At 40.6% G+C, this 22,897-nt stretch overlaps 1 protein-coding gene across 1 annotated transcript in view; it reads left to right on the forward strand.

Annotated features, from left to right (window-relative positions):
* BUB1B (BUB1 mitotic checkpoint serine/threonine kinase B) overlaps positions 1-22,897 on the forward strand; it is a 1,687,592-nt gene that overhangs the window by 416,894 nt on the left and 1,247,801 nt on the right. Inside the window, exon 7 of the mRNA XM_044074144.1 lies at positions 15,222-15,421. Coding sequence (XP_043930079.1) covers positions 15,222-15,421 — 200 coding nt within the window. The remainder of the gene's footprint in view (positions 1-15,221; positions 15,422-22,897) is intronic.

Raw genomic sequence — 22,897 nt, forward strand, 5'->3', positions numbered from 1 at the left:
GGTTTTTTTTAGATCAGGATTACTCCTACCTGAGGAGGAAGAAAAGCGAAGCCTTTATACTGGTGGTGAAGTACTGCATTGATATGGATCTTTTTGCAAGGAACTGTTTGGGCAGTCAAAGACCTGGCAGCAGCTATGACCACACTGAGAAAGCCAATTAATTTAATGGTAGCTAATATGGAGGGTTAACAGAAGGAGCAGAGGGAAATGAACAGAGAAGATCATTGATTAAGAAAATGGACATGGTATGAAGAGGCATGTTTTCCTTTTTTAGGAAGCAGCAGAAGGTGTGAGAGAGGACCAAATCATAAAGACTGCTAGAAGCAGTACTGGTATAAAGCATACTGACTTAAGACAATATTTGTTGTGATAGAGAGACAGAATATGTTTGCTGAAAAGGGGATATTATAGGGTTATCTAATATTTGATGTTTCAATAGATTAACTGTAAGAGTGTAGGGTGGACATTGACTGATTCTTCAAAAGTGGAGACTGTTGCATCACATGGTAAGAGACTGATACAGATGTGTGTCAAAACTGAATATGCTCGGGGGAGCTGAAATAGAGACTGTAGAAATGGCTTAAAAAAGCATCATTATTAATGAACATGGCAGTGGGGGAGCTTGACATGGTATTCCTTGAACAGCATAAAAATAGAAAAAAAGCATTTAAATGTGGCATGTTAAAAATTAATACCGTTTCGAGTTGTATGCCTTTTATATCTTTGGCATTTCCTTGAAGTACAGATGGAGATGTGACCTGTAGTCTAGGGGAGTGGGAGCCATGACCTGCAACATGCGTGTATTAATTAAAGGGACTGTTGCCGTGAGGGAAAGGTAAAGGAGAGTGAGCAAGGTTAAGAAGAATGCCTGGACTACTGAAATGACGGGATAGTGAGTGAACAGTAGTATTTGAGATGAGGAGTGAAGCAAGGGGAGAGATTAAGATGGAATTGGAAGAGAGATTGGGATGTTTTACCAGATTTTACACTGCACTGTATGTAGAGAATAAGGTAGGACTGGGAGATGGATAGCATAGATCTTTAAAGATCGCGAGGTTCCAGAAGGCAAGAAAAGGCTATTAGAGGCTGTTACAGATGAAGAAAAATAGTGAGTCTGGAGAAAGACAGCAATGTGGGAAAGCACCTGGAAGTGACTGGTTGCCAGTAGAGCTATGGGAATTAGTAAAAAGGAGTACAGGACAATATGGAGGGAATAATTTAATAAGATTCTAGAGAGGAGCAAGCTCCAAATACTTGGCAGGAAGCAATAGTAATGGTTGTCTACAAAGAGGGCAAAGATCCAGGAATCCCATCATCATGCAGGCTTATTTCAGTTTTAAACCATGATAAGTGTTTGCCAGTTATAGTGGAACGATTGATGAGCATACCTCTGACAATAATATACTTGGATTAGACAGGATTTGTTGGGGTAAGAAGGACTGCTGATAGTATATTGAAAACAGGATTGCTGAAAGAGGATGTAGAAGAGGAAACTGGCAATCCTGTCACTAGATAGGGTAAGGTGGGGGTATTTATTTGGTTTTATGAAATAGTGGGGCTTATCAGAAAATTGGGTACATTTAAAATAGGTGTGATTCACAGAGGAACAAAGGCAAGAGTTAAAACAAGCAGTACTCAGAAAAAATAAATACAGAGAGGGGGACTAGACAGGGGTGCCCGCTCTCCCCCTATTATTTGCTTTGCACTTAAAACCACTGGCAATAGTGATAAGAGATGTAAATATCAGAGGGCATAAGTGGGTGAAAATACAAAAACAGATCAAACTTTATGCTGATGACATTCTGCTTGCATTGGGTAACCTGCAGGAGGTCCTAATGAAAGATATGAGGCATGATGAGGCGCTTAGGAGAGGTATCATGATGCAGGGTAAATAAAGAGAGAATACAGGTAATAGCACTGAATATGGTTGTCCAGGAAATACAGAGCCTGGAACAGCCAACAGCTGGAAATCTCAGAGTACTTGGGGATATTGCTAGGAATTTTAGTTAGAGAAACTGTAGACAATACCTATGAGAAAGTGTTAGTGAATTTAAGGATGTAAATAGAAAAGTGGAAAGGGAAAAAGTTAAATATGGATCAGAGTCTGCAGATGTTGCAGTTACACACATTACAGCAGTTGTCATACCAGAGACAGTCACTTTGGGCTGTTAAGGGCTTTATACTTGTGGAAGGTGAAGCAGTTAATGACAGCATTTTTTGGATGGAGAGGAAGCAACGGTGGGGTGGGAGGTTATAGCAAGAGTGAAAGGCGATGGAGGGTTAAGTGCTCCTGGTCTGAAATTATGTTTGCTGAGTTGTCTGTTAGGAATAGTAATGAAGTTCATAGGTAGGCCTTATGCACACTGTAAAAGCATGAAGAATGAAGAGTAGAGTACAGGAAGGAATGTAACAAAAACTTTGTTAGAAGGAGCATAGGAAAATTTGGATCCCTCCTTGTTAGGCAAGTTGAGTAGAACACTAAAGTACTTATGGGTAGATAAAAATATTAGTGCTTAGAAGGAGCAGATTCTACCTATAGGGGACACAGAACACAATACTTTGCATACTGTACTATGGAGGTGGAGAAGGTGGCAGAAGTAAGATATTGGTACCAGATATGTACAGGAGAGAGGAAACTAATACACAATGAGGTAAGGGATGAATTTGAATTACCTAGACAGTTGGAATGCAAATATCAGTAGTTGATGAGAGAAAATGGAATAGGATGAAAATTAAAACAGTGGAACAACAGGAATAGCATGATACAGCGCAGGAAATAAAAGAAAGGAGATTAGAAGAGAGACTAGGGGGTTAGTATCAAATATGTGTAAAATGATTAGAGCAGTAGAGAAAAAGAGAGGGAGAAAATTAAAAGGGGTTGAGAAAAACAGCTCCAACAACAGATTACAGAACTAGCGTGGAAAATAATTGTGCAAGTACCAAAATATGTCTTAAAGACTAGGAAAATCCAAATCTTTTAATGGAAATGCCTGCACAAATATTTATATACCAGTTAGGCTGGCACAAATCTTCCCAGAGATTATGGATAGGTGTTAGAGATGTATGAGGAGTTGTATTTTGGGGAGATTTCCTGGAAAGGAGTCTGAGAAAAATGCAGCTGTATTTCCAGTAATATTCTTGGTGGGTTTCTATTGGGTTACGCTTGTAACGTACCAGAGAAGGACAGAGCATTGTTGAGATTAACAATGACCGTGGCTAAAAAAGCAATCACAATGAGATGGAAGACAGTGTGTCCCAACAAAGAAGTGGTAGAACAAATGGTTAGATGGATAGTGGAAAAAGAAGAGGAGTTAAAAGGAAGTAGGGAAAATAAAAATTATGTGATCTAAAGTGGGGGAAATGGATAAGGGAGAAGAGAGGGGAAACAAAAGAAGACTGAGAATGTGTGGGTACTGTTCTCCCAGTGTAACAGACGTATTTGACTGATTTGTTTTCAGAAGCACCAGTAGCCTTACTAAAATACTAAAAATAAATGATAAAAATGATTAGGGAGTTTTGGAGTAAGAAAAGTATAGGATGCCTTAAAAGTGTAAATAGTTCATTCAGGGATATTTTTTATGTTTACATTGGTTTATTAGTTTTGTATTTGTAGAATCTTTGTATCAAAATAATCTTTGAAGATATTCTGTGATCTTTGAAGAAGTGTGCTCTATGCAATAATAGCTGGGCATGTCTTGTGAATATACGAAACTAGACTGCAATGGAAATGGGAAGAAGCAAAGTCAGCTGTTGAATGAAGAAGAATGTATGAATAGTTTAAAATTACATTGTGTATGAAACATCTGTTGTAGTTATTATTAATAATGTTACGGGGGTGGTGCTGCGGTAGCGTTGTCGCCTCATAGTTAGACGTTGCCCGTTCGATTCTCAGTTAGAGCATCTTCTGTGTGGCGACATGCGTGAATGGGCGTTCCTTTGTTGAAGGTTGTGCGTTAGGCCCGGCAAGCCAGCACGTAAAAATCTACTGCCAATCATTAGCAGACCGGAGTTCTGCTGTGGCGACCCCTAACTGGGAAAAGCCGAAGACACAACGACTGTTTTTATTAAAAAAAAAAAAAAAAAAAAAGCAGACCTGTACAAGAAAATGTGTGCACACACACACACACACTTTACCAGAGTGGCTTCCATCTAAGCAGTCTTCTTCAGAGAGGTTTTGGCCCAGGCTCTTTGTGAGGTGATGATCTGATCATCCTTCTATACCTTTTTAAACACTGTGAGCTGAATACCCAGTTCAGGGGCTAAGTGTGGTTTGGAGTGGTCGCTCTCCAGGCCATTCTTTGGTGGAAAACCCAAGGAACAAGAAGATACTTGCCCTCTCAGTCTTTGGTACAGCTGAGGGAAGTCTCTTTCCCATATGTTATAACTGCCATTGTAAAAGTGACCCTGCTGTGAATGTTGTACAGTTCACAGAACTGTAAAAATAGATCTTGCAGTAAGTTCTGTGTTTCAAGTTTGAGCTCCCACCAGCCTACTTCCACCAAGACTAGCTCCCTTTGCGAGAACTCGTAACTTAGTTTCTTGAAGATATAGGTGGTTGCTTTGCACACAGATGCGTCCTCCCATGAGGTTTTTCTGGGAAAAAGGAAAAGGTGTCCCAGATTGATGCCCCCTTTTATCCTTAACCCAGGAGTACATCCCCATGTGCAAGATGTTTGCTTATGCCCTGCCATATACAGACCCTTAAGAGTCTACAAGGATGTGCTGAAAAGTTCTAAGCCTGATCAACTTTTTAAATTCTGAGCATTATTTTGCCTGTGTAGCTGGAGGGAGATTTCATCTTGTAAAATACCAATTTGCAGAATCATAATTCTATGTTTTGACATTGAGTGAACCACTACCAAGTCAGGTAAACGCTCCTTACCAAGATGAAAAATAAAATAATCAGCAGAAGTAAAAGGCTAGGAGCGAAGCAGATAAGTCAATAAACTTTTCAAAAGTTCTGTAATAATCCAAGAATCTTCAGTTAATGTTCTCAAAAATATGTTCCAAAAATCACGAAATGTTAAATCTACAAAATGCATATAACAAATCCATGCATTATGTGGATTTGTTATATGCATTTTGTAGATTTAACATTTCCCTTTTAAAAAATCCTTGGTTTTACTAATTTATTAATTGTTTAATTGATATGTCTATATATTCTGGGTTTTTTTGAATTTAAATGTTGTTGAGAGATCTGAGGAAGCTGCACACAGCGAAAGCGCTTATCTCATGAAATAAATATTTGTTCCGATTTTAATACATCCATTTCGTGATTTTTGGAACATATTTTTGAGAACATTAACTGAAGATTCTTGGATTATTACAGAACTTTTGAAAAGTTTATTGACTTATCTGCTTCGCTCCTAGCCTTATACTTTTGCTGATTATTTTATGTTTTGACATTGTTTCAGATCATTGATAGAACCATGTCAACAAAAAGTGTGGCAATTTCAAGTGTGGAACTCCAAGCCATCATGAAGTTTCTATTCCTGCAGAAGAAAACTCCAAATGGACCATGAATGTATGATGCAAACATTGAGTGGCAAGTGCCCTTCTTACTCAACTGTGAAGAAGTGGTGTGTAAACTTTCAGCATGGAGATTTTGAAACCAAAGATGCAGCAAGGTCTGAGATGCCTCAAATGGTGTCAACTCCTGAAATTGTTGACAATGTCCATGACCTGATTTTGGCAAATTGGGGAATATCTGCTGAAACAATTGCTGAAGCACCTTATACTAAACCTGTACCCCAATGTGGTACTGTTGAGCTAACCCTATCCCTCTTAAATATAAATAAACACAAAGATATGTATTTCTTCTCTATACATTCCACCCGGTGACAATATACCTATTCTCGAGGAAATCCTCTCCTAGTTCTCATTTAACATTAGCAATGAAAATATAATTCTAGGTGACATTATTATAAATTGGGCCACCATTCAATCCCTCACTACCTCACACAATCTAAACCTCCAGCTAATCAACTCACCTACTAGACCCTCCAAAGACAGCTCCTCTAAAGCCACCCTGGACTGGATACTAGTCTCTCACCGCTATACTGTCTCTAATAAGGGTACCCTGCCTGATTCTGTTAGTGATCACTTCCCTGCCTTCGCTCGTCGCTCACCTACCTCTTTATACCTATCTCATAACTATATTTCTACTCGCTTTCTTAAAAGCTTCAACCCTCAATCCTTCTCACTAAAACATACTAACTGGGCTCCTCTAAAATCACTCCCCTTGGATTATGCAATGATTTACTTCAATACTACATTCATCAACCTCTTAAATAGCTTTGTTCCCATTAGTACTAAAAGAATTAAATACAGTACAGAACCCTGGTTAACCAAAGAGACTATAACGTTCATGCACCTCCGGGACAAAGCATGGAAAAACTACCAGAAACACAAATCTTCTTCCTTCCTGACTGTAAGCAACTTTGAAGCAAAGTCAAGCAACGTATAGCCTGTGACTGAAAATCCTATTACTCTTTACTACAAAACAACCAGAAAACTAACCCTAAAAAGTTCTGGAATATGATCTCTACCCTCCTCCATCCTGGTACAAAAAGTAAACCCATGCCCTGACCCTCACACCTCTGACCTCTCCTTAGCTACACGATTTAACTCCTTTTCATCAATTGACTCTATAGCTAAACTCACTAAATCTTTTACAAATAATATACCTAGCCCACAATCTACTGTCTCTCCTAATTCAACCTCCTCGAGCAACAAAACTTCTCAACTCCATCCTTTCACTCTCCAACCTGTTCTTCTCTCTACCATAAAAAAACTGCTACATAATTTGAAGCCATGTTCAAATGCCCTTGATGACCTTCCATCTAACTGCCAACAACATAACCTTCCCCGTCTCCATCCTAATAAACCGGTCAATCCAAAAATCCTTCATACCAATACTCTGGAAGAAAGCCTTTATCATCCTCCTCCATAAAGGAGGAAACAATACTGAAATCTCTAACCACCGGCCAATTGCCATTCTCTCCCCATCTCAAAAATCTTAGAAAAGTGCATTCATCTATAGCTACTGCCCTTCCTACTTGATAACCATCTGCTTATCCCCACACAACATGGTTTCAGGCCTGGACACAGCACCACCACCACCTGTTCTCCTTCCTCGAAACTGTCAATTCCACACGTGACTCCGGCAGCATTGTATCTACCCTTTTACTCTATTTATCCAAGGCCTTTGATACAATTTCACACCACCTCCTCTTGTCTAAACTCTCTCATCTTAGCATATCCACCTCCTCTGTCAACTGGTTCTCCAGTTACCTCTCCAATAGGCAGCAATTGGTCAAGTGGAAAAACTGTACTTCCCCTTAACACCCTCACAGGAGTACTTTAGGGGTCCATATTAAGCCCTCTACTATTTAATATATTTATAAATTACTTCCACCAGTGTATTCCTAATGCCAAGCTCTTCCAATATGCAGATGACTCTATGATAATCTGCTCTGCTGAAACCCTCCTCATACTACAGAAACTAACCCAAGAAGCCGTCCTATTAACTGAGAACTGGATGCTAAACAGTCATCTAGCACTAAATGGTTCCAAATCCAAAATTATGATATTCACCCCCTCAAGGTATACTAAAATTGACAAGAACTCTTTCTCCATAACTAGCCAAAACAGGACATCTATAGAAATTGTATCCCATACAAAGCTACTAGGTGTCACTATCGACAAACAGCTTAAAATTTGACATGCATCTCCAAACAGATATAAAGAAAACCCACCAAAACCTAGGCTTACTCTACCGTCACAACTGCTTCCCTAGTCCCTCAACCAAACATGTTCTTTCTACCACCTACCTCATACCCTCCCTCTTGTATGGTGCCCCCCTCCTTACTAATCTCCAATCCGTTCTAAAAACTAAACTAGCTTCCTTCTATAATAAAATCTCAAAGTTTGCTACTGGTGCCAAATCCTCTACTCACCACTGTAATGCCCCTCACAAACTAAATTGGCTTGAATTATACCCCATCATCTTTCCTTCATCCAACTTTCTTATGCACATAAACTCATCTTTAAACCCTTTCTCTGCCCTTCCCTTGACTCCTCCCTCCAATTGCATCAACCAGATAGACTACTCAGGTCAATCAATCAAAACCTGCTCGAAGTACACAAACCTGTTCGAACTCCAGGCAAAATCCTTTTGTCCTTCTCTCTATCCCAACTCTGGAATTCCCTTCCTCTACAAATTTGTACCACCAACAACCACTCCACCTTCAAAACCGTGCTCCATTCCCACCTCTCATCCCTCTGGGAGTGCTCCTGCTCCCACCCTTCCTGACTTTCCTCTACTTAACCATATATTGCCTATCTCTCTTTTCTAATTTCTCATAACTCTGATCCCTCTCCTCTACTTCTCCATACCCTACCTACCTCTCTTTTTCAATTTTCACAAGTCTGATCCCCACTGTCTAGTTTCCTACCTAATTTTCCACCTATATCTATGCTCCTTACTTCTTCCTTCTATACCTGTATCTTCACTGTACCTATTGGTCGTTAATTTGCCTCTTCTCTGTTTCTTGTTTCTTTTGTAATCTGACATGAAAAGTTCACTTTTATAGACTATATAAATATATATGCATATATATATTACCTTTGATTGCCCTGTAAAAGCATTTTATATTATTATGTCTTTTGTTAGTACATGTCTTATTTCATTGTATACTACACATTTTATATACTTTGTAACATTTTGTTGGTGTTTGTCTAATTACCTTTTCACTTGTTTTAATCTTGTTGGAGCTTTTCTCCACAGGACTCCATTGATAACTGGCTCCTTTGGCCTAATGGACCATCTTGGTAAACAAACTGTAAAATGAAAATAAGCAGCAGCTATATGTATGTATGTAGCTATATATAAAATATGCGCTGTTTGTCTCCCCTAGTGTGTAATCATCCTTCTGTACGTTTTTGCATTCAAGTAATCCAAACCACCGAGCAGGTCTCTGCCCCCTATAACAAGCAGCAGAAATTTTAAACTTCTATCTTGAGCACTGGGCACCCACAAACACTGTCCTGCAACTAAAGAGACTAAACACTAATCCAAACCACCCATCAGGTCAAGCGGGTCTATGTCCCCCATAACAAGCAGTGGAAATTTCAAACTTCTCTCGAGTACTGGGCACCCACACTGTTCTGCAACTAGAGAGACTAAACACTAATGTAGGTGCTTTAACATAGACATGTCTTGACAGTAAAATACCTTAACTGCACTAACTTAAACAAATGTTAGTGAGTGTATTAGTACATTCTGCTGTATAGTTCCTTAATCAAACCACTGTACTGATGAGTACATCACCAGGAAGAAACAGCTGCATAATACTCTCCAGGTAGTCCCCCCCCCCCCCAAAAAAAAAAAAAACCTAAAGTCTGTTTTCTTTTGCGAGACACTTAAATCTATAAAATAGCATTTCATTACCTCTCCTGTTTCATCTGTAACTAACCCCAGCTTTAATTTTATATCCTTTTAAGAATTTCAGGGCAAAATTAGATAATGTTTACACTTGCCTTGATTTTATAGTATAATGTAGAGTGACTGTGCAAAGTAGCATACCTTTTCTTAAGGTTCACCGAGTGGTTTCTATTCCTCTTGCACTTTGCAATGAGTGTATGCAGAGTTCATTTATCCATTAACTAGCCTCCTCCTTCCCTGTAGTCTTTACCCCTCCCTCCTCCAACTCTTGATCTATATTGGAAAGCCTGAGTTAATTTAAACCCAGGGTGCCATTTTGTTTTTTTGTTTCAAATCCCACAGCAGCTGTTTGTCTTCCCTGGTGTGTAATCATCCTCCTGTACGCTTTTGCATTCAAGATATGCTGTACATTGTGGTTTAATACCTAATTCTTTAGTACAACAGCTTATACTATCTGTTTGTTATTTTTTAACACTGCAGGATGCCTTTAGATAATTCTACTTAATAAACTACTGTCACATATGCACCTAGATACGTTCCATTTTCCTTGTTTACTGTTAGAGCCAGAAGGGCTATTTCACATGTTGCATTTAACTGCTCTAACTGCATTAACTAGTGTTTAAATATGTTGAGAGTGTATCTCGCTTAATGTAGTAGAGAACTGCTTTTTATATTATTTACACTTTATTTTTGTATGTTGCCACAAGAAAAGATTTTATGTTATCAGTTGCTGAAGCAGGAATAACCATTACCTGATGTTTTTGTTGTTGACTATTCCTAATCCAAGTCCAGTCTGACTGGTTACACAGTATGTGCTGCCTTAACCTAATGCTCTCTTACGTTTTCTTTCAGTAATCCAAACCACCCATCAGGTCAAGCAGGTCTCTGTCCCCCATAACAAGCAGCGGAAATTTCAAACTTCTCTCTTGAGCACTGGGCACCCACAAGCATTGTCCTGCAACTAAAAGAGACTAAACACTAATGTAGGTGCTTAACTTAGAAGTGTCTTGACAGTAAAACACCCTAACTGCACTAACTTAAACAAATGTTAGTGAGTGTATTAGTACATTCTGCTGTATAGTTCCTTAATCAAACCACTGTACCGATGTGTACATCACCAGGAAGAAACAGCTACATAATACTCTCCAGGTAGTGTCCCCCCAAACTAAAGTCTATTTTCTTTTGAGAAACACTTAAATCTATAAAATAGCATTTCATTACCTCTCCTGTTTCATCTGTAACTAACCCCAGCTTTAATTTTATATCCTTTTAAGAACTTCAGGGTAAAATTCAAAAACACTTCCCAAAAATTGGAGTCAGACTAACAATAACTATAAAAATAACTCCGCCATTTAAAGGTTAATTGACTCCGATTTCTACTTATCCTGACTGAAACTCAAGATCTCAGCTTACACATAGTCTCCTTTGGAACGGCACTTTCTCTGTCTCAGGTCTAGCCCCACTCCGTTCGCTCCCCACCCACCCCCCATATTATTTCCTTTATACTTCTTCACCATTTCCCTCCTATAATCAAACCCCTCCCCTTCCTGTTTCCTAACTATCTCTCCTTCACTTACAAAACCTATCTGCCACATCTTCATCTATCGCACCACACTCCTTCAACTTAACTACACATAATCTAGCTTACCCATACTTCCTCCTCTAACTTTAACCTTCTTCCTGGTCCATACCACGTTTTACTATATGTTTTTTTTCTCCCAGTAATCACCATGCAACTGCAATACTATCACTGTGCCTCCTCCATGCTCTAATATCCTCACCAACAGTATTAACCCTTTATCATTATACCCCTACCCATACACACAACTATAACTTCTTCTATATCCAGCAATCAATACTCATATCTGCATCCATTCTCTCCATGAATGTACAGCTCCCCAAAATAATCCCCCTTCCATAATATCTACAAATAAATCAAAATACACAAAATACTACCTAATAACTATCAAACCTAACTACCATCCTATTTCACTACTCCCGTCAGGTGATATCCACCCTAACCCAGGACCCAGTTCTAACTCTACCACTCCTCACAATACCTCATCAACCACAAGTAATTTACCAAAAAAAACCCAAACAAATCTCCTTTTACTCTATAAACACTCAAAGCATACTTAATAAAGTTAGCTAACTTCATGCTTGGATATCTGCTCAAAACCCAGACATTATTTCCCTTACAGAAACTTGGCTTAAACGACAAAACCTAGATAAGGACATACTCCCTCCCGGATATAACATAATACGCCTCGATCGCCCTAATAAAAAAGGAGGAGGGATTGCAGTTGTATACTCCAACAACATCACTTTTACATACCCAAAGCTGTCTATAACTTCCTTTTCTCCTGCAGCATTACTGGTAGCAAACCTTAAGCTCAATGACCATACTACTATTACTGTCATAGCTATCTACATTCCACCAGGGAACAACATTCCCTTATTGGAAAGCATTCTGTCCTACCTCTCGCAAAACATTCCTAATGAAATCATCCTCCTTGGGGACGTGAACATAAACTGGGAAACACTTACCAGTCCTAACTCAACATGCCATATAAATCTATATGGCTTTTCACAACTTCTCTCCCAGTCTATTCATACCAATAACACTCATTGACTGGATTCTTGTCTCAAGTCCCTCTAAATATCATAGTCCTGAAACACACTCTGACTCCCTGAGTGACCACTCTCCAATAAAGGTAGTTAGACATACCTCCCACTTATCTAAACCACATAGATACATAACCTGTCATAAATTATCCATATTCAACCCAGAAATTTGTAATGATCTCTTACTCAGAATAAATTGGAACTTCCTCACCCAGTTCCCACTTGATGAAGCAGTTCAAGCTTTTAACTCAACCTTCCTAAATATCATAAACTCACTAGCCCCATTACGGAAAGTAAGGATAAAAGCTATTATATCCCCTTGGCTATCTTGATAGCCAGAGACCGAGCCTGAAAAACTTGGACCCAAACCAGCAGATCTGCAAAAGTATAAAGAACTGAGAGATAAGACAAAAAAAAACGGATAAAGATAAAAAAGACTTCTACTATAACCGTCCAGTTGCCCTAAAATCAGATCCAAAAAAATTCTGGACTACCATAAACCAAATACTTTATCCTGGTAATCCATCTCCTGAAAAATCTTCCAAAGAGACTGCTAACTCCTTCAATGCCTATTTCATTCAGTCAGTAACTAAATTTTTCAGTCCTAATCTAAAACACTCCAGTAACACTGTTCCAAATTGCTTGGAACCTCCACCCAAAGCCAACTCTGCAAGCTCTTTTTTTCCTTAAAGCAGTCCCTACTGCTTACATCAAAACCCTTCTTTCCAAACTAAAACCATACTCAGTTTCTGTTGACAGTATCCCATTTTACTTTCTTCAGATAGCTGCTCTTTCTATTGCTTTGCCAGTATATATTTTAATCAACCATTCCATCTCTGAAGCTACCTGCTATCTGGAAACAATTCTACACCATACCTATTCACAAAGGTGGCAATTCCACAGAACTTTCAAACTTCAGACCAATAGCTATCCTCTCCCCTCTATCTAAGAAAAATGTATACATACACAAGTAATGCAATATCTTATACAGGACACACTCCTCACTCCCACTCAGCATGGTTTCCGACCCAAGCATAGTACCACTGCAACTCTACTTTCCTTTCTCAACACCATTTCTATAGCTAGAGATAATCATAAACTTATCTCATGCTTATTCCTTGACCTCTCAAAAGCCATCAACATTGTCTCACATCCTCTGCTACTGAGTAAACTCTCTGATCTCAACTTTTGTAATACAACAATAGCATGGTTCTCCAGCTATCTCACTGACCAACAGCAATCAGTAAGATGGCACTCCCACTATCATCTCCCCTTCCAGTGAAAATGGGTGTTCCCCAAGGATCCATCCTTGGATGACTACTTTTCAATATCTTCACCAACTCACTGTACTCCTCTTGTCCACAATCCTTATTAGTCCAATATGCAGACGACTCCACAGTTATCACCATTGCTAACTCACCCTCTGAACTTCTAACAGCTACCTGATCTTCTTTCATCTCTGTTGAAACCTGGCTCACCAATAATCAGCTCATCCTTAATCCCCAAAAAAACGAAATCTTACTCTTTCTCCCCAAAACTGTTACTCGTATCAAATCTACTTTTCAAATAAAATCATTAAATCACACACTCATATTTGCTGATTCTAGTACTAAACTCCTTGGTGTAACCATTGATGATCAGTTAAAATTCGACCTCCATATAAATAACTGTATCAGGAAAACCCATCAAAACCTGTGACCTCTCTACAGAAATAAAAAATTCCTAACCCCTGAATCTAGAACCACAGTCATGCTAATCTTTTGCCAGGCCTAACGTACTGTTCCCAAATACTCAAAAATCTTAACTCCACCTTACGTAGCAAACTCGAATCAACCTATTACAAAATAACCATATTTGCTGCACAACAAACCTACAAATCTCACCACTGTATCTCTCTCAAACATCTAAACTGGCTCGAACTACCACACCTCTTAGTTCTCTCTCAGCTCCAAATTATACACTCCATTATTTATTCACCGTCCTACTGTCCATCACTAGGCACCATAATCTCCTACTATGGTCCCATCCAGACTACTCAGGAGCTCCACCCAAGACATTTTGCAAATCTACAAGGCCAAATCCAAAACAGGAGCCATTACATACAGCTACTATCCCTCTGTTGCTTGTAACAAACTCCCACAAGAAGTTAGATCACCTTCACATCCTAAAGTATTCACACTAGCCACTAAAGAGTACTTTAAAAGTCACTGGATTTATACCTGTTCTCAGTCTCCTTGAATATACCTTCACTGAATAACAAACCTAATTTCCTCTGTCTGACCATCATTTTTTCTACTCTATACCAAAACATTTACAACTTAAACTAGTCTACTTCATCATTTTTTACCTAACGCTATTTCCTTTCCTTCTGCTGCAGTTTTCTTCATAACATTTTAATAGATAATTGTAACTGCATATATATGATACCTGTTCTACAAGTTTTTTTATGAATAATTATAATGTTAACTGTGTTTGTAACGGTTATATTTTTTGTAACAATGTTTAGGAGCTTTTCTGCACGGGCCTCTGCTGAAAAAGTCAGTCAGACAATCCCAGTTAACAAATGTAAAATAAATACAAGTCTTTCCTTAACTTTTTGTCAGTTAGCATTGGGTTATTGAAGGAATTAGTAAAATTTGTACTGTCTGACTGCATTGGGATGGAGAACTGGTGTATTAGGTAGGGTAGTTTTCTTTGTGTGAATTTGCTGTCTCTGGAGAGGTCAGTGTAAGCTTGCACGGTTTTCCTTTACTAACCGGGGGTATTTTAAAGTATGAAGACTAAGGATAGTAGCTGTGCAGCTTCATGTAGGGGGAGAAAAATGTTTCTTCTAGTGGAAAGTTGGCAAGTATAAATGCTCTTGCTCAGTGATCTTCTGTTGTGGTGAGTGCCTCATATAACCTAAAAATTCTGCATAATATTTTGTTTGCATTTTAGTCAGACATTTAGATCAATTTACCTATATTAGTTACCGATTTTAGATCATTGCATAGACTTGTTTGCGCTTTATCCAGTGTTGAACCAACTTTTTTATAGTTCCATCTGCAAGACATCATTGAGTCAAAACATGTAGTCAGTTTGTTTCAAAAGTAACCCAAGCATTTCATGACTCTCCCTCCCTCTCTCTCTCCCTCTCTCTCTCTCTGTATAGCCCGGAGCCGGGGTTTGACCCTTAATTTGCCACCTCCTCGGCAATTACAACAGTCTGGAAATTTCTCTGTATTTGATGAAAACTCAGCTAGTGACTGCAATTCTGCCATAAATGAGATTGCATCACAAACGTGGGGAGGCCTTCCTTGTGTCAAACAGAAGGAAAATGAATTGAAGGCTGGACCATGGAATATGCCAGTGGTGAGAATTTGATTATTTAAACATGTTTTCATTCATAAATTCATGCACAAAAAGAAGACCAGTAAATAGCTGCTGTTGTATTTCAACTATAATGTTTTTTTTTGTTGCTTTTTTTTTTAACTCTTTCTAATTTAGTTTGTGGAGTTGACTTTGTGTTCAAAATATGAAGTATAACACGTTCTTCAAATGTAAACCAGATTAAAATTGTGAGAACAGGAGTTTTAGAACCTTAGAAAGGCAACAACAACCAGGCATGTCTTTCACACACAGGTTGAAGGAAAGAGAGTTGCCAAAGTAAAACTTCCTTAGCTAAGGAAAGTGGTACTCACAATGCAAAGCCTTCTCATAAGACATCTAAGTTTGTGCCATTTCCATCCTCGTGCTAGCAGATTAAGCCAAGCAAATCTGACCAGTGATGGTATCACCATCAGGACCTACAGTTTATGGCTTTGGTGATCTAGTCTGTCAAATTTTAACTGCTTGAAGCAGTTGCTGAACCTTATGGTGATACATATATAATTCACAAAGTATCTGTTGCTGGTAGTTCAGCTGCCCCCGATGGGTGTTGGTGTTGTCAACAAATCTGGCATTACCTGTCATGAATGCCCTTGGTTGTGAGTAAAATTTTGGAATTTTTTTTAATGACCTTTTCTCAGCACAGTTTTTCTATGTATATCTCATCTACTTGAGATATTAGCACTACACACCCAGAATTGGTCCATGCATATTTAATGCATGGTGTAATCCTGCTTGTTTAGGAAGTCATCTTGGCTCCATACTTCAAAAAGTGGAACTCTTTCCTGTGGACCCCTTGCTGGTACAGGTGTTCATCATTAGATCCCTGCTGCAGTAGCCAAAGCTATGTGAGACTTTCTATCAAGGATCAGACGAATTCGTGAGTTTTCCAAAACTTTAGGGCACCTTCCAAAAACCCTAGCTACTGCCCTGCGTGAGGGAAGTAGGAAAATATCAGAGGCTAGCATGCCAAAACTTCAGAATTTTTTTGCTGTTGGAGTATACTCCTCTGCAGGCTTCGTGTGATCAGTGAACTAATTCTTCTCCATGGCTGGGCAGATAAGTACTCCTTTGAGGTATACCTTCCACATTATCAATTTTTGTCAAGAAAAGTGTTTCTTTTTAGTTAGGATTGTTTTGAGGCACTATCTGGACTTTTTGGGGATTGTCATTAAAAGTTTTACCTCAGAAACTTGTAATTTTGGTCATTGTTCACTGCGGGGGGGGGGGGGGGGATGCCTTGAAAATATTTAATTTTTGTGCAGAAAAATAACTTTTACCTCAGAGTTTATTATTAAGGGCTGGACTTTTGATTCTGGGGATTGTCATTAAGATTTACTCAAAACCTTATATTCTTGTCAGAAACCAGCTCTGCTAAGCTCCAATGACCACTTGTCAGATATTTTTTCGAGTGACAGCTGGTCCTGGGTTCCTCTGCTGACTCCCTTATATATTTACATTTTTTTGTGAGGGGAAAGTTTGCTTTTTGTGTATAACATTGTCATGAGGGGCAGGGGCTAGAGTGTTTGACTGTCACTAAAAAAACAAATACCCCAAAGTAATTTTTCAGTCAGGAGGTAACATTTAATGTGAAGTTGTTAAATCTCGCCGTTTATTCTCACTGATGGGTTCGGAGGATCCAACACGGCCGATAGCAAGCTCATGGTTTGCCAGTAGCTTGAGACCAAGCCCCTTATCCCACAATGCACTGCTGGAATTACCTCAGATATAGTTTGCCGCGGCAAGAGAGATCTCGGTGATCCAGCTAGCTTGGACCATTTTAGAAAAAAATTAACAGCAAGTCTATAAAAAGTTGTCTTTTTGTTTAAAAAATATAGTGTGTGTTAATTCTATTATATTTACTCTATAGTTAAACACTTAGATAGTATAAATAGTTTAAAAGTTAGGGCCTTGTTGGCTTCTTAGTTTGTGTGGGCCTTTAGCCCTTTTTTCTCTACTTAATCCTTATAATAGTCAGGCTTTTTTCTGTGGGCCTCTTAGCCCTATATTTGTATCTATATTTGTATATATATAATTCTGTTATAGATGGTGCCCGGATTGGGCTTAGTTGTTTGTGGATCTAATTTACTATTTTTTCCTTTAAAAATGTCGGATGATAAGGAGAAATCCCATCCCAAATCGGGATTCAAAGAAATGTCCAGACTGTGGGCAGAAAATATCTGTTACTGACTGACACATTCAATTTGTCTACTGTCTGGGGGCTAAACACCTCCAAGACACCTGTAGCATTTGCCACTCCTTTTCTTCAAGAGTCCTCTTGGAGAGAAGGAGGAAACTTATAGACAGGGGATTGCTACAGCAATCTTTTTCGGAAGTTTTGAGTAGCCATGAGGGTACTAGTACGTTCTCAAAATCTTCAAAATCCAAGTCTTTCAGATAAGGTCTCAAAAAAGGCTAAGTTTTCAGAAGGAGGGTCATCGGTTCCACAGTCATCGGAACTGAGTGTACCTTTGATTCGGAGCCAGCTCTCAGTATTGGAGCCGGTCTCTGAAGTTCCTTCTTCACCTCTGCTCCAGTCAGCACCTTCGGTGCACTCAGCCTTTCAGATTTGGACATGGATCGGTTAGTACAGAAGCTTTTACAGGCACCAGGACTTGCCAAATTGTTGTCGGCCCCAACCAGCTCGTCAGTACCGAAGCTTGGAGCCGATACCCACACCGGTGTTATCGGCTCCATCTACTTGGATGTCCTCGGCTCCGACCGAGGGCGCTAGGAGCTGACTCTCTCCCATCAGGTCCGGGGAGGATAGTCGTACTGACTTGTCTGTGCTGACTCTTCCTCTCGGGGCTTTGGCTCAAATGAGCTCGGCTCCTACCTCGGGCTCGGAGCCCAGGGTTTTGGTGCGAGAGGATCGGACGGTACTCTCAGGTCCGTCCACTCCTTGTTGGAGCCATGGTGCTTTCGATGCTATGAGGAGAGTTTTGTCTCCAAAGACAACGTCAACATCGGTGCAGCTTTCCCTCTCCCCTCAAGGTCCTGTCTCTGCTTCTTCATCTACCGATCTCTCTAAGTGTAGAGACCCCAAGCCTCAAGAACCCCCACAGGGCGTCCCCTGTTCTTCTGAGACCTCCCTAGATCCCCTCACTGAGGAGGTGCCCAGGAAGAGATTGTGCAAGAGGAGGCACTTAGACTCCCCACAGGAGTCTTTGACATCTGACACGGACTTAGATGCGTCAGAAGGGTCCCCTCGATCTCCCTCTGAGGATATCTCCTTTGCAGAGATACTAGAGATCCTTAGTCAGAGGGGCGATTGGCAGTCCAAGACCCCTACTGAGGATGAGTCCGTGCTCTTGAAGGCTTTTGGGTCTTAACCTTCCACTTCTTGGGTGTCTCCGCCTTAAGACGAGCTCATGGATCTGATCTCTTGTAAGGCATGGGAGTCACCGGAGGCCATGGAACCTGTCCCTCGTAGACACAATAAATTCATATCTGCCCCAGTGGACAAGCCATTTTTGACAAAAGGAGTGCCTGTTGATGCCATGATGGTAGCTGCAGCCACCAAAATGGAAGTACCTGAGACATCCTTTTCTATCCATCCCCCTAACAGAGATTCTAGGGTTATGGATAGATATGGGAAGCGCATGTTTAGTTTAGCGACTTTTTCTTGTGATCATTGAACTACTTAACCCATTTTACAAGACTGCAGAGAGACCTCCTGAAAGAGCTAGGAGATACTCTCCAGGGTACGGTAGCTGCAGGAGTGGCCGACAAAGTCAACACCCAGCTTGCTACCCTAAACTCAGTGGTGAGCTCGTCCATGCGTCTCATATCCTATGCAGCTGATGGTTCGAGTAGCGCCGCTAGTTTGGGCATTGCTCTTCGAAGACAAGCCTGGATGCGTCTCTGTTCCTTTGCGGAACCCTTTAAGTCTTCCTTTATTAATACCCCATTTGATGGTTCATCACTGATTGGGCCCAAAGTAAAGAAAACTTTAACCAGGTGTGAGCAGGAAGGCAAGACCTTATCTGCCATTGGGGTCAGTTTTTCGACCCCTACTCGGACCTACCCATAGGGAAGGAAAAATGTGGTTCCGAAAAACTCAGGCAGCCTTTCAGGACACACGTGGGGAAACCCCCTCTAGAGGCTGAGGAGGGGGTTATAATGTAGGATGCCGCCCCCATGGCAGAGGGGGGGTCCGCAACAACAGGGTGACAGGGGTCAGTTCTCCGGTCAGTCCTACCAGCGCCCCTGAAAGGGGGCCTGACTGTTCGGCTCTGGAGGCAGTCGGAGGTCGCTTGTCTTTGTACCCAGAAGCCTGGCTAAACATAACATTGGATACTTCGGTACAAAGCATCATTTCCAGAGGATATTTCATTCCGTTCTTTACCCCTCCTATTCCTATAAAGAAAATCCCAGATGTTCCACCCAGTCTCAGGGAACAAGCTATCGTAGAGGTCTGCAGATTGCTAGAAAAAGAGAGGCATCCAACCAGTCTCAGCAGACCAAGTTGGATTCGGAACTTATTCAAGATTCATTTTGGTACCAAAGAAAACAGGGGACTGGAGACCTATCTTGGACCTCAACAGACTCAACCAGTTCGTAAAGAAGGAGAAGTTCCGAATGGTCACACTTCAGTCCATTCTTCCCTTCTTAGGGAAAGGCGATTGGATGTGCTCCATAGATTTCAAGGACACGTACTATCACATAAAGATGAACAGAAGCTCCAGAGATCATCTGCGCTTCCGGCTGGGAGCCAATCAATTACCGGTTTTGAGCCCTGCCTTTTGGTCTCACTACAGTCCCCAGAGTGTTCACCAAATGCATGGCAGTGGTCACGGCTCACCTGAGACGTCTAGGATTCCAGGTGTTTCCATACCTAGGCTCCTCACAGCTACCACCAGGCATCAATTGACTCAGGCAACACAATACACTCTGACACTCTGCCATCAATTAGGCATTACAATCAACTTCGAAAAGTCTGCCTTATCGCCATCGCAGTATACCGTTTTTATAGGAGCAGAGTTAGATACCTCAATGACCACTCTACGTCTCCCTATCGAAAGAGTCTCTCTTCCCTGTCAAAACGTCAGCTCACTGGTAGCGGAGGTATTGAAAGTACTAGGTTTGATGGTGGCAGCAATCCTGGCTATACCACTTGCAAGGATGCATATGCAAATTCTTCAATGGCTCCTCTTCGCTCAGTGGTCTTACCAGAAACTACCGATGCACCACATGATTCTTGTTATGGATTCTTACAGGAGAGACCTTCGGTGGTGGTTGACGTCTCTTCATGTCACAATCGGAAGACCCTTTGCCCCCCCCCCCCAGTAGCCACTGTGACCACGGATGCTTCCCTGATAGGGTGGGGGGCATTTTCAGGGAAAGACTGCCCAAGGCACATGGACAGATCAAGAATCACATCTGCACATCAATGTTCTAGAGTTGAGAGCGGTACTTCTGGCGTTGCAGTACTTTCAGGACTCTGTCCCTCTAGGGACTATTGCAATTCAGACCGACAACATGTCAGTAGTCTGGTACTTGAACAAGCAGGGCGGAATCAAGTCTTACCCCCTTTGTCGAGAAGCCGTCAGGGTCTGGCAATGGACTGTGTCGTCCCAGCGTTTTCTGTTAGAAACGCACATCCTGGGAAAATCCAAAGTGATAGCGGACAAGCTAAGCAGGGCAATATTACTCCCTCACGACTGGTCTCTCAAACAATAGGTTGTGGAGTTGATTTTCAGCAAATGGGGCCAGCCTTGCTGCGACCTTTTTGCCAGCCACATCAATTCAAAATGCAGAAGCTACTTTGCCCTAATACCACCTCCCAGTCACCTCCCCCAGAGACGTACTTTTATACGATTGGCCCCCGGGTCTCCTTTATGCATTTCCACCCTTCCCATTAATACCCAGATTTTTACAGAAAGCAAAATCGCTGGGAAGGACTGTTATACTCATAGCCCCCTACTGGCCTTGACAGATTTGGTTTCCGTTTCTCCACCATCATCTGTTGGAAGATCCATGGATCCTGGACCCAGTTCCGAACCTTCTGACTCACCTGTCAGGGGATCTTCATCCTTCTCTGCAGTCCCTGAAACTGACTGCTTGGCTAATCCACTTCCCCTAATTGCCAGGCTTCATTCAGTTTCAGAAGATACAAGACAGATTCTCTTATCTTCTCACAAGCCATCTACCAGGAAATTATATGGCAGTAAATGGAAAAAGTTCTCAATTTGGGCCAACGCGCAGAACATTGACCCTTTCCGAGCTCTGCTATCTTCGATTTTAGAATTTCTAACAAAAATTTTTAAGGAAGTGGCAGCAGCTGCTACAGTTCAAGTTCAGTTAGCTGCTATCTCAAATTTTCACCTTGGTCTTGGTGGCTCAAATATTATGAGCCACAAATTATCTTAAACCTTCCTTAAAGGCATTCTTCATATGAGACATCCGATCAAAATTCCTTTTCCTCCCTGGAATTTAAACTTTATGCTGTCTCAAATTATTCTTTCCCCTTTTGAACCAGCATCTTCTTGTGATTTAAAATTTTTATCTTGGAAAAAAAATTTTCTTGTGGCCATTACGTCTGCCTGCAGAGTGTCAGAACTTCAAGCATTATCTATCAGACCACCCTACACGATCTTCCATGCTGGTAGAGTATCTCTCAGAACAAACCCCTCATTTTTACCTAAAGTCTGTTCTGAGTCAAATATCAATCAGGGCATTGAACTGCCAGTCTTTTTCCCCGACCAAAATGGAATATATGCTGCACAAACTTGATGTTCACAGACAGCTCAGATTTTATCTTGACAGAACTAAAGATATTAAGAAATCAGACCAACTTTTTGTATCCTTCTCAGAAGCAAGAAAAGGCAATCCAGTGGCTAAAACAACTTTATCTAAATGGTTATCCAATTGTATATCCTTTGTTTATAAGAATGCCAGCATGCCATTAACGCATAAACTGAAAGCTCATTCTACCAGAGCTGTCTCTACCTCTTCTGCTTTTCAAGCTAAATTACCCCTTGACAATATTTGCGCTGCAGCCACTTGGTCTAAGCCTCATACCTTTATCACACATTACAAAGTAGATGGGGCTTCAAGGGACAGGTCCTACTTTGGTTCTGCGGTACTGAAGAACATACTCCCATGAGCCACCCAAGGTTGAGGGTGCCAGGGACACTACCCATCAGTGAAAATAAACGGTGAGATTTAACAACTTCACATATAGAAGTTATGTACTTACCATAACGTTCCATGTGCGTTGTTTATCTCGCCTTTATTCTCACGTCCCTCCCTCCTTCCCCTCCAGGCTGACTGTTGCCTTAGAGGCAAGTACCATCCTGGTTATTCAGTATTTCTTCTTCCCTTTTGGGAAGTGTTCTTTTTAGATATATATGAGGCTATGTCTATGTTGTATATATGTATATATATATATATATATATATATATATATATATATATATATATATATATATATGTATATATATATATGTGTATATATAT

This window comes from Protopterus annectens, chromosome 6.part0 (genome assembly GCF_019279795.1).
Source record: "Protopterus annectens isolate FY-2018-M chromosome 6.part0, PAN1.0, whole genome shotgun sequence".
Lineage (NCBI taxonomy): Eukaryota > Metazoa > Chordata > Ceratodontiformes > Protopteridae > Protopterus > Protopterus annectens.